Source organism: Uloborus diversus, chromosome 3, assembly GCF_026930045.1.
Source record: "Uloborus diversus isolate 005 chromosome 3, Udiv.v.3.1, whole genome shotgun sequence".
Classification (NCBI taxonomy): Eukaryota; Metazoa; Arthropoda; class Arachnida; order Araneae; family Uloboridae; genus Uloborus; species Uloborus diversus.
The window spans coordinates 192,649,321-192,661,620 of record NC_072733.1 but is presented as its reverse complement, the minus strand read 5'-3'; the positions used below and the strand labels follow the sequence as shown (position 1 = coordinate 192,661,620).

At 32.5% G+C, this 12,300-nt stretch overlaps 1 protein-coding gene across 1 annotated transcript in view; it reads right to left on the bottom strand.

The window, feature by feature from the left end:
* Positions 1 to 9,573, bottom strand: part of LOC129219347 (transcription factor CP2-like protein 1) — an 84,039-nt gene extending 74,466 nt beyond the window's left edge. The window contains exon 1 of the mRNA XM_054853709.1: positions 9,177 to 9,573. Coding sequence (XP_054709684.1) covers positions 9,177 to 9,194 — 18 coding nt within the window. The 5' untranslated portion in view covers positions 9,195 to 9,573. The remainder of the gene's footprint in view (positions 1 to 9,176) is intronic.
* Between the last annotated feature and the right edge of the window lie 2,727 nt (positions 9,574 to 12,300).

The window sequence follows — 12,300 nt, the reverse complement described above, 5'->3', positions numbered from 1 at the left end:
CAAACGCAACCAATGCATCTTCATACCGAATTCATCCCAACCTCCTTGAGCAATATTAATGCAGTGAATGCTTTGTTTGAAAAATCATTCAGCGGTTCTTCCACCATAGTTTTTCCAAAATATCATTCCGGTCGAAAAAGCTCTAACAGTCTTGAATTGCAGAAAAACTTCAGAGTTTTTTTTAAACATTGCACACAAACTTTCACATTAAAGTTATAAAAATCAACTATACATTTTCTTCATTTGGTTTATTACTTTTCCCTCCAATGAGAAGGGTTTAACCCCTCAAACCCTACCCTTGGACACGGCCCTGTTTTTGTAACTAACAACCCGCACTTTTAGCTTAAATTTCACTGAGCAAACCTTCACAATTTAATTACCTTTATACGAACTAAATTTTCGATGACCAAACAGTTCTTATTAATTATACATTTATCTTTTGCTAGCACGTTAATTACAGTAGCAGTTCTAAAATTTAAATATTTGCTACCAATAATTCCGTATTAAACTATTTCACTAAACTGGTGAAGGATATTAGGAGAAAGAACTCTTTATTGCATTAATAATCATTATTTAAACCATTTTTTATTGCATTTTAATGACTCAAATTATTCTTGATTTAATTTTTTCATAACCATTTGAAATATAAATAGTGTATTCCTACGTAGGTTAAAAAAGTGTTCGGCGGAAATACTGTAAGAAATATTTGGAATTTAGAACAACTTTCTCAGGTCCTTAAATAACTGCAGTTGAAACTTAATGTAACTAATGTTTATTTTCAGAATATTTTTTCGTGAAAATGATGAAAATTAGTATTTCGATACAAAAGTAATCGTTATCTAATGACTTCCATTTTGTACTCCATGAGATTTTCGAAAAAGTTTATTTTCACTATTATGTTCTATACGTTTCTATCACTAAAAATATATTTATTCACAGTGTTATCTGAGGGCTAGCAGAAAATGTATTGCACGTCTATCTCCTTATACAAAGTATCTTATAGGATGAAGACTGGAAATCAAAATGGATCGATATACTGGACTAAAAAAAATTGCAATAAAAAAAGAGAGAAATAAAAATAAGTAAAAACGTGTCAAACATTTAAAACTATATCATTGGGCAAGAACTTAAAGTTAACTAGCTTAAATGGACTCTGAGAAAACCGCATTAAATGTAATTTCAAAGTTTGTTCTGAGAAAATATGCTTATAACTAATTGTAAGTTTAATTTAAATAAAGTCACAGCGATAACATTTCTGAAAACGGAATTATATTTTAAACTTCAAACGACTTGTGTAAAAAATAAAACAAGTGATCAATTGGTAAGGGAGAAAAAAAATCATTGATGTTAATACATGGTCTTCCATGCATTTTAAAAAGCAGCACTTGTCCACCGTAAATCCATTTCAGATTCTGTATTTATCTATTGCTGTGCCCCTTAAAAACCAAGAACAATAAATTTGTGGCAAATAACCATTGGAAGTAGTAAAGTGTTTGTCCTCTGATTAGGTTTAGATCTCAAACCCATTCATAATCAGTAGCGATCAACAGCAATATCTAAAGAAGCTTTAAATATTTTGTTGATAAAAGGAGGAATGCATTTAAAACAATGCATAGCCAATCTTAGCTTCAGTGATCGGCAAGCAATATTGACCTTGTTCGTATCCCAATGCATGCATATGCACAGTGATACGTCCTTGCCGTTAACTCAATGCGTGTACTCTGATGCGTCTTTGCCCTTAACCTATTGCGTATGCACTGATGCGTCCTTGCCCTTAACCCGTTGTGTTTACACTGATGTGTCCCTGTCCTGAACCTTTTGCGTATACACATGCGTCCTTGCCCTTAACCCAATGCGTGTACACTAACGTGTCCTTGTTCTGAACCCATTGCGTGTACACTCTGATGCGTCTTTGCCCTTAAACCAATGGGTGTACACTGATGTGTCCTTGTCCTTAACCCAACGAGTGTCGCAGATAATGTGCAATTAAAACAACAAAATATGTAAGAAAATATGCACTAACTACTGGTTTGCCTATGCAGTGAAAAACACTTTGCAAACGATCCGATAACCAAAAAGAAAAAAAAAAGGGGGGGGGGAAGAGATTTATATGGTTTAAAGTATTTTGTGACCTAGAAAAAATATTTTCAAATGTCTGAAATGAGATCACAAAGTTCAAGAGAAGAAACATTGACAAACTGTAACCGCCAAACGAGGTGACTGGAGGTATTAAATCATAGTCGTAAAAATAAGGTTATGGGTTGCGAGCTAAGACTAAGAATCGTAAGTTTTGAGCTGTGCCCGAAAATCCGTTCATCCTTCCTAGTCATAAAACTTATCTGCTGATAAGAAATAACGCACGCTTTTCCAATCAAAACTGACCAGTTTTCCAAGAAAATGGAAAGTCACTGAGGTCACTTTGATAAAACTGATTCTGGATCTTTTTCTTTTACAATAGACTAATGTTTAACAGTAGCAGTAAATTTTTAGAAACTTGTACTATTTGATTGTTTTTTTTTTTTTGTTTTCAGCCAGCCTGAAATTTTCTAAATAGCAATCTGCTAATTTTCTGATTTAAATATTATGTAACTGATTTAAGTAAAATCTGAAATATTTTTTATACGTTCATACAAAAATTAAAAAAAAAAAAAAAAACCAACTACCTAAAACTAGGCTTGCCAGATTTCGGAAATGCTCGACCGGGACATACTGGAGTGTCCCGCCCCTCCCCCACGTCGTGTGCATTCAGATCGGTACCCTAGCTGGCTTTTAGAGTGTTTTAAAAGGGAGTTCATACAAAACGCTATGAGTAAATGGTTACCAATTACTTGTGAACCAAAACCAGGGGTAATATAAAAGGACACAACCAGATAAATTTGAACATTTTATTTCCTACATGTGAAAATTTAATAGTTACTTTATTGAGGAGAAACATTTTTAATGAGGAATAAAAACTTAACAATGTTGATACGTACTTTTCATTAGGTAGGATTTTTTTAGAAAGTTTCTGATTTTAATCTTCTTGTGAAAATCCTCACAAGCAAATCTGATATTAATTTTACTAGTTAATGTTGCAAATGACAAAGTAGTTATCCTAAATTCTCCTTCAGTTAATTATTTTAAGACCTTTTTGGTCATTATAATCAAAGTTATCTTTTACCGGGACGTAAAGTAAACCTGCCGGGACGCCGGGATTTTGCCCAAAAACCAAGACTGCCCCAGTCAAACAGGGATGTCTGGCAAGACTACCTAAAACCTCTTGCCATTCTTCTCGAGCCAATAAATAAATAAATAAATAAATAAACAAAGTTAAATATTCAAGAAAACGTTGATCAAGCTATTTAAATCAAGCATCAAACTTTTTTGGTAGATAAATTGTAGCATCGATTCAAGGAAATGCAATTGCTTTTTAGAGAGATATGAAGTGTATTATGACAGCTTAACTAATTTATGAAAAGGATATGCGTGTCGTAAAAACACAAGATAGAATTTGTATTATAAATTGGTGGGAGAACAGTTGTATTGCCTGAGAATTTGACGTACTCGATGAACTAGTGACTCGTCCAAGGAGGCCGACCTATCTTCCATTTTGGTTCCAAGAGCGCTTTGAATCCAGACTTGTTTCAAGTATTTGTAAATGCACTTTATTACAGTCGCTGGTTCTATGTAGAAAAACTTGTTTTAAATGTGAACAAATGAAATCTTCTCCTATTTATTAACTGAAACATCAACCAAACTACACGTCTGAAGTTCAGACACCAGTTTCCTTCGACGCGGTTTTTCGTACACATACTAATCATGCCGCACAGTGCAATCTGAATGACATTCTCAGTGGCTCAAGCAGACCAGACTAAGCTTCGAACCTATCAGATTCCAGATATAGTAACGGCAAAGATGTTTCAGGCATATTCACAACAAAATTATATATTTTAATGAATAAAATATATTATAAACAACGAGAACAGTAAACATTACTCGAGATGCGTTAGTTATACGCACGTTTTTCAACGGATGCTCTGATGACCAACAGCTGTACTCAGTGATTCTTACGTATTACACGCAACCATTGACAACGAGAAAGAAAGAAAGCGAGAAGAGCGCATGTCAGCAAGAGAGCATTATATTTTCTAACTGATTTTTAAAGCGGCGTTTTTGAATAGTTCGATCATTCATTCTTTAGCGTTGCTTTGTATTATACTTCTAGTTTATCACATTCTGGCACACGCATATACAGGGTGTTCCAAAACTCTAAGTAAATACTTTAAGATGCGATATAAAAGGTCATTTGGAGCAGAAATTAACATAAACATCCTGGTCAATATCCAACTGTTTCCAAGTTATTAGATTGAAAAATGTCTAAATCTTAAACTATCTTTATTTTCTGAAGCTTCAAAAAATACCACAAAAAATTAGAATTCTTGAATGTTCCTAGTTTATAAAATGATACACGAAGTTGTAGAAACAGTTGAAATATGCTTCCACTGGCAGTGATGCATGCAAATTATTTTAATCCATTATTTTATTCATTAGTTTTTTACGGACGATACAATTTTTTATCGTAGGAAGATAATGCGCAGTATCGGCAAGTTGTACACTTTTAATTTTTCTGTATTTTTGTTATCCGTTGTGCTTAAGCTGTATTGTACAATATTGCTTCTTTGGTTTCCGCTGAAAACAATTCACGGAAAAAGCTTCTAATTCTAACACTTACCTATTGTTAGTTTGGAATCCAATACGCGTTCCTTCAAATATCTCAAAAACTCATTTCTGCTGATACTACGCTTTACATAAATCCCCAATTATTTACAATAGAATAACAGCAGTCAGTTTGCCAATATGATCAATTATCTTATTCTAATTTTGGCAATAATGTGATATTCATTTAGATTTTTTAAAGTTTGTACCTCGTCACTAAATGGTTGTTTACCAATGAGACTAATGTCATATAGTAAAATTTTTTCTGTTGTGAAGTGTTTTTAAGGATTTTTTACGGTTTCGGCACTTTTTAGTGTAACTTGAAAACAGTTGGAGATACAGATCATGGTACCTACGTTTATATCATCTCCACATGACCTCTCATATCATATCTTAAGATATAAATCGAGTTTTGTAAGATCCTGCATAGATTACATATAGAGGGGAAGGTTTCCGTCAATGAACCGGTTCCCCCACGAAGATATTTCTCGTACTACAGTTTGTGCAGACACATAATCAGTTTTAGTACCTTCATTTGTCTGAAAACTGTCTACTGCAAAGTAGTGAATTAGCTAAAATTACTGCATCATATTCTTAATCGGTAAGAAAAGATTTCGACCATTATCTTACTAATTATTGAGATTTTCATTTAGTTGTAACATGCTTTGAATATCACTAATCAATTAAACGTGAACATTGACTTAGACTCTTTTCAAGCGCAATTCCCATACTTCATGTTTCATCATGATTCGTCACAGCAGTAACAACTATAAACATATTCAAAATGACACAGTTGCTATCATTGAACCGCTGGGTGTATGTACGAATGGACCACCTGACAGAGTGGTTCATTCATGGAAAATCATAAATATTGTTGTAACTTCAGCTCAATCGCCTTTGAACATTGCTCAATTGTTTTGAAACAATTATAATAATAAAAAAAATCTCAATTCATGAAAACTCTTATACTTTATTATAATTTCAAGCCAAATTTTTTTATAAAATTGATTAAAAAATTGAAACATAATAATATAGTTTCAAATATTTTTGCTGTTCCAAAAAAATGCAAACACTAGTAAAATATTGCTAGTGGTATTGCTCCGAAATAGGAATATGATACGTGAATCATATTTAAAAACTAGAGAACACGTTTTTGGACTTACTTCCAAAAAATTGGGGGAATTGGCCTTTCAGGAGGCGGAGAAAAATAACCTGTCCCACAGATTTAATTAAGACAAAAAGTCTGTTAGTACTATATTCTCTGGTAGTTTGAGACTTAAGCTTCTGGTTTCAGTAATATAATGGTCAATAAGTTCTCCGACATTTTAGAGATCTTGCGCCGAACGAAAGTTTTCAAAATCGATTTTAAAAAAATCACAACAGTTCAAAAGAGGCTGAAAAGAGATTAGCTAAGTACAGTGTTGCACAGGTTGGGAAAATATCAAATGGTGAACGAGGTGTGATGAAAACAGCTGTGTGTTGTGTGAGTGCTGTTTTTTTTTTATGTTCCTGTAATCCGAATATAAAACATTTTAGAAAATAAATCTTTTTTTCTCTAACTATTTGTTATTTGTAGTGTTTATTGATCACCTGTTATCAATGTTTGTAAGTTACGCTTTAACTTTTTAATTTGAAAATGTGGTCAATCGATGAAAACTCGATGGTCCATCCATAGCAACTGGTAGCCATGAATGGACCACATGCTAAAATATTTATTTTTAATTTTCATTCTTTATTGCGTATATTTATTATGAAAGTGAATATCATTATTAAAAGAGAAATATAATGAGAAATTGTTCCTATAATTAACGTGAAATTTGAGTTGGATATCCTTTCTAAAAAAATCGAAAATTATGTGGTTTTATTGACGGCAACGTTCCCCTATATATATCCTGTATACATCCACGCGATTTTTTATACATATAAAAATAGGTTTTTTGAGTTTAAAAATTAATTAAAAAAAAGTATAAAGATGACAACTAGTTGGAGCGATAACATTACAAAATGTTATCACTCAAACATTGCAAAATCGTTATTATCACTCAATCGTTATTGTCGTTCAAACTGTCTCACGAATTTTCAGTATTTGGTGTTAGTTCTGGTGTTTGCAACTGCTAAATTAAAAAAAAATCCTTTCTTTAAATCCTTATGTCATTTCATAAATATGTTTGTTTGGAGTGTCAGTTCTCTATACAAACATTGCCAGTCAACTGCGGAACGTTTATCGGTACCTAATCACCACTGTGAAGCACTTTTGCCAATAGTAAACAAAACCAAATCGAAGTCGGGTTAAAATTGTATACTTCAACTCAGTAACCGTGATGTCTACAGCATTAGAAAGCATCTCTTAACATAAGACATTAAATTAGATTTATTTATTTTATTTTATTTTATTTTTTTTTCACGATGATTACAGCTCTTGCAGACAAAAAAAGCATGAGTTCAGCTTTTTTGAAAATCAAGTTTAACTAACTTAAACTGCTTAACGCTCCTTTTCCAGTGGATTTTTGCACTTCTTACTGCAGTACGACGGGAGAATTTTCTAATGAGGTATTCTTATATACTTATGGGCTTTCCAATGGTACCAAATGCAAAATCAATCGGTTATTTCGTCGTATGGAATAAAAATCTGTTATTTTTATTGTTCTTTTTTTGCTTAAAATTGAATTAAAAAAGAACAAAGACGCATTTTGAGAAAAACTCTTCGAGGTGCATCAGGACCTGACCAATGGTACTGGAAATCGAAATTTTGTACTTCTGAATCTTTTCCTCTAGCCAGCAGGCAACCGACACATACTTCCTCTTTTTTTATCTATAGTTTTTAACATGTATTTGCTTTTTGCCAAGCGCAAGGCATTTGCACTGACTTTTTCTTGGAGGAGGGAGGCTAAAAAATTAAAAATTTCGCCAAGGGCTTATTTTGAAAGCTTATGCGTTCAGCTTATATTATTTAAAATTCATTTTTATCACTTTTTCTTTCATGCGCAGATGTATAGCTTGAGGTTTTTTTAAATGTGAAAATACTCTTTGACATTTTAGAGGAGTGAACTTTGTTTTGGAGCCGTGAAGTAAACAAAAACAGCGAATACATTCTCATCATAAAATGGATCAAATGGAAGATGGCAGGGAAAGGAAAATACATGTGCTTTTTTAGTTTTAACTTTTTAGAAAGTTTAAAACTTTGTATTAAAGAAACCCATTTAAATATAATTTTTAAAGAAATCTGTCTTTTTTTGTCATTTTCTACGATGATACATTTTAATTTAAAATACAAAGTGTAGAAGTGCCCTTGACTACATTTTTGAAGCATTTTTCGGATTTTTAATGCGTGAAGTGCGTTTAACGAGGTGTTAAAAATATTTCTCAACTAGAAGATTTGTACCCAAATACATTTTATACATATATTTTGGTTGTATACTAGGAATTTTCTTTAACCAGATTCTAATTTCATGCCTTACATATGATTAAGTTAAGATCAATTGTTCAAAATGAAAGGATATTAAAAAAAAAACTTTTAAAGAGATGAAACACGTTCTCCTGTCTCGATCACAATACGATCACTCTGGAGTAGAGATGGAAATGGTCGAAAAAAATCCCCGACGTTTTGGGGGAAAATCGGTTTTTTTCTGAAGGGGTTTATTTTCAATCAGAAAAATTGAAAATTTTGATGTTTCTAACATAAAAATGTACTTGGAATTTCATAATAATTCACATTCTATTTTTTTTCTTTTAATATTTTTTATCGTCAGCGTCCTACATGAAAACACTACCTTTGCTAACGTAGGAAGGTGAAAGGTAGCTTACTGTTTTCTGTCATAGTTTTCACGGAAACTGTACATTTATATGCGCAAGACGAAGTAATATCAATTAGTGGATGGTTTTAAGCTTAATATATATCTATTGAATGAGCGTGTATGTATGTACACGCATATGAACAAATGCATAGTTACAATATTTTTTTTAAAGAAGAAACTTTCTGTTAAAAAAAAAATCACAATTTATTTAAAAAGAAACTATAAATAACGCGAGAGAGATCGATTTAACGATATGCAAAAATCAGATTCTGTTCAAAATTGTTGCATGATTTAACTAATTTCGATTATTTTTGGTGTTTTAAAGAAAGAACGCTACCGGCAGATATGAACCGGAAAAACGTTATTTTATTTCTTATCCATACCTTGAATATTTTATGTAGATCTTTGCTAAGAGAGGGAAAAAATAAAAATTGCACATATTTTAAAATATTGATAAATATATGCACCCGAAAAAAAATAAAACAGTTAAGCTATTTTTCTGTTTGGAAGAAAATTTTAATGTTAAAACAATTTTTCTGTTGGTAAAAAAAAATTCCAATTTCTGCCGAAAGAAACTTTTTCCTCGCCGGCTCAAAATTTTCGGAATTTTTACATTTCTACTCCAGAGTAAAATTCATACATAGATAAATAAATAATGAAACGAAGAAAGATAAAATGGCAGCTTACCTGAGTCTTACGATACATAATGTCCAGAACGGTTTGATTTCATTCTTGGAATGTGATTTGCGAGGAAAAAGTCCTCTAGGAAGGAACTATTAAGAGACGATCGACACAAGAAATTGACAAGATTGTAAAATGAGCCAGGACATCAACAGACAGAATGAGTCTCTGTAAAAAGAATGAATCATAAGCAAGTCTTTAATTTTAAAATACATGCGGATTCCTTGGAGAGAAACGATCAACACGAGAAAAAAAAAAGCGAACGCTCTCCCAACAAACAGTTCCGACTGAGGCAACGCAAAAATCGCAACCTACTACCGAGGACCCCGAGTCTGTTGCGCAACTAACATTTCCTCGCACGTGCGTATGCAGTGGCGCTTGTTGGGACTTCTACTTGGATGTGAGCCTACAATGGCCGCGGCGACAACTGTTGAGCTTAGGGCGGAGACGAGTCGTTTGGTGTCTCTCGGGCAACTGCTAATCAAGAGATAAGCTCGTCGTTTATCCCCATTCCATTGATTGACGTTTCTTGTTTCCGATTCTCGCCACGCGCGCTTGCCGGAGTAGAATGCATAAGCAGCAATAAATGTTTTATTTATATATATTTTTAAAATGTAAAGTCGGGGCTGGTGCATCAAAATAAGTTGGGGTTATAGAAGGTTAGGTGGTAGGGAAAGATGGGGGGGGGGGGAGAGTTTAGGTGGACCTCTAAATTGAGTTATTGAAATTTCAAGTCGTAGTTGATTGAATGACCTTCTCTAGAAAATGCGAGACAAGCCTTAATAATCGGTACTGATGGCCACAGTATTCCCTCCCCCCCCCATTTCAAAGCTCCATTTTATTTTTATGAAATAACTAGCTGTGTTGCCCGACTTTGCACGGCGTACCTCGAGAATGAAAGGTTTGTCATTTGACGTATGTTCAACTATTAGGCTTCAATTCATCAGGCTTCAGGGGGGGGGGGAACACTGTAAAATTTCCCGTCAAAATAATCATTTTTAAAGAAAGAAAACGGCAAATCAAAAATTCTCGAATAAGTTAAACGCAACCTTCCATAAATACTTGATTATCTTCTGCTGGCAGTACCAAAAAAAAAAAAAAAAAAAAGGAAAGATAAATCGCCAAATAATAATCAAAAGGGGAATTTCTACCTCAAAACAAAAACAAAACTTTATTTAGTCACAATCGAGAAAAAAAAGTGGCAACTTTCTGAAAGGTTTTATTCAAGCTAATTTAAAATGAGATTGCACAAACGATAAATTTTCCTGTATGAAAATTCTGTTTCATTAGCTTACAAATGCTTTTAATTTTTTCGCCGGTGATTTTTCAGCCTTGTTTTTTTTTTTTTTTTAAATTCGAAGTAAATCGATCTCAGGAGTATTTTTTTGCCGGCTTTCGAATGGGACCTAAAGCAAGAAAATCTGATAATTATTTTGGGTGGAAAGAGCCATTTAATGCCATTTTCGGTTCTTAAAATCAAAACTCGACGGTTCGGTTCTCTTTTGGTGTTCGAAAACCCCCCTACGTTCTTTCTCGAGTGCCCAAGTACCTCCATGCCAAATTTGGTCCAGATCCGACAAAAACTGCGGATTTGTATAGGGAACATAAATACACATACTATATTCTTTGTTTCATTTAAAATAGAAGATTGAAAAACATACTTATTAAGACAATTCTTCTTTCTTTAAATCGATTTTGTAATTTTTCGATCGATCCTTGATTTTGAACTTAAAAAAGTGGATGGACAAAGCCCCTTCACTTTTGGACGTACGGGGCAAGTTGCTCCTTTGCACTCCCTCTCCCCGTACGAGCCGCCTATGTGTAAAACATTCATATGTTACTTTGATAGCCCGAAAGTATTATTTTTTTCAACAAGTGTATTTTAAATAAGAAAAGAGGACTTGGGTTTTTGGCATTTTGCTTGAAGCTCTTGGAGTTTGGACTTTTTTTTTATGAAAAAGACACATTTATTACATTTTTAACGATAAAACGTAACATTTTCTCTAAAATACATTTTTTTTGGCCCAGCAATGTAGAAAGGAAAGAGCAAAACAAAATAAAAAATCCATCTTCCCCGTTGTATAGCCCCGAATGTAATTTCTCTTCGTCAAAAATCTTTCCTGTCTATCCCGTCTGTAAGGGTGATTTTCTTAACTTTTGCGTCTTAGTGAAAGATAAAAACATTCAGACATTTATTTTCATCATTTAGTGATCTATTTTACAAAGAATAGTCACTAGGAATAATAAAAATATGAATCAGTCTTATTTTGTTCACAAAATTTGTTTAAGAGATAAAATTTAGGCGAAATATCATTTCTGTCTCTGTCTTCAACACGAATTTGTCAACAACGGCAATTTTCCAATTTGCTGTCATTTCTGATCTTTTTTGTAATAGCTGTACTTGTACAGAAAACTAGCATTTTAAATCAACCAACAGTGTGTTCATTTAACAAAATGTGTCCTTATTTGAGGTAATGTAAAAACTCAAGTGATATATAAAAGAATGTTATTATGGTGCAGAAATAAACTCTTTAGAAAAACCGGAATGCATCTTCAAAATTCTTAATATAGTGTATATATATATTTTAAGTACTACAAAAAATTACGTGAATATTATTTCAAATGATGTCTTTGTTTGATTTTTCATTATTGATTGCTCGAAAAAAAAAGTAAAAATACCTTCCTTAGCTTTTGAAGCTCTTAAATTAGCCGACAATAATTACATTTTGTGTGACATTTAAATTTAAAACTGGCTCTAAGTTTTAATTTAAAAGTTTGTTTCACTGCTGACCATTGATTTATATGTTGAAATACATGGTCTTTATACCACAATTAACAATTATAGGTTTGTTATGAGTCGAAGTTTCTCTACTTATCGTTGAAAAAAAGTTAACGCTCATAATTGTATCAAGACATCAAATAACATTTTGTTTGCAACAAACTATTTTTACATTTTTTACGAAATTGTTATGAAGAAGTATTTATCGAGAAATCAATTTTGGTATTATCATGTATTTTACTTTATCATTTTTAAGGTTAGTAATTTATCAACCACAATATTAGTAATTACAGAGAAGATAAAAACTTTTAAGAATTTTTAGTTATAAATTTGGTTTTTTTTTGTCTAAAT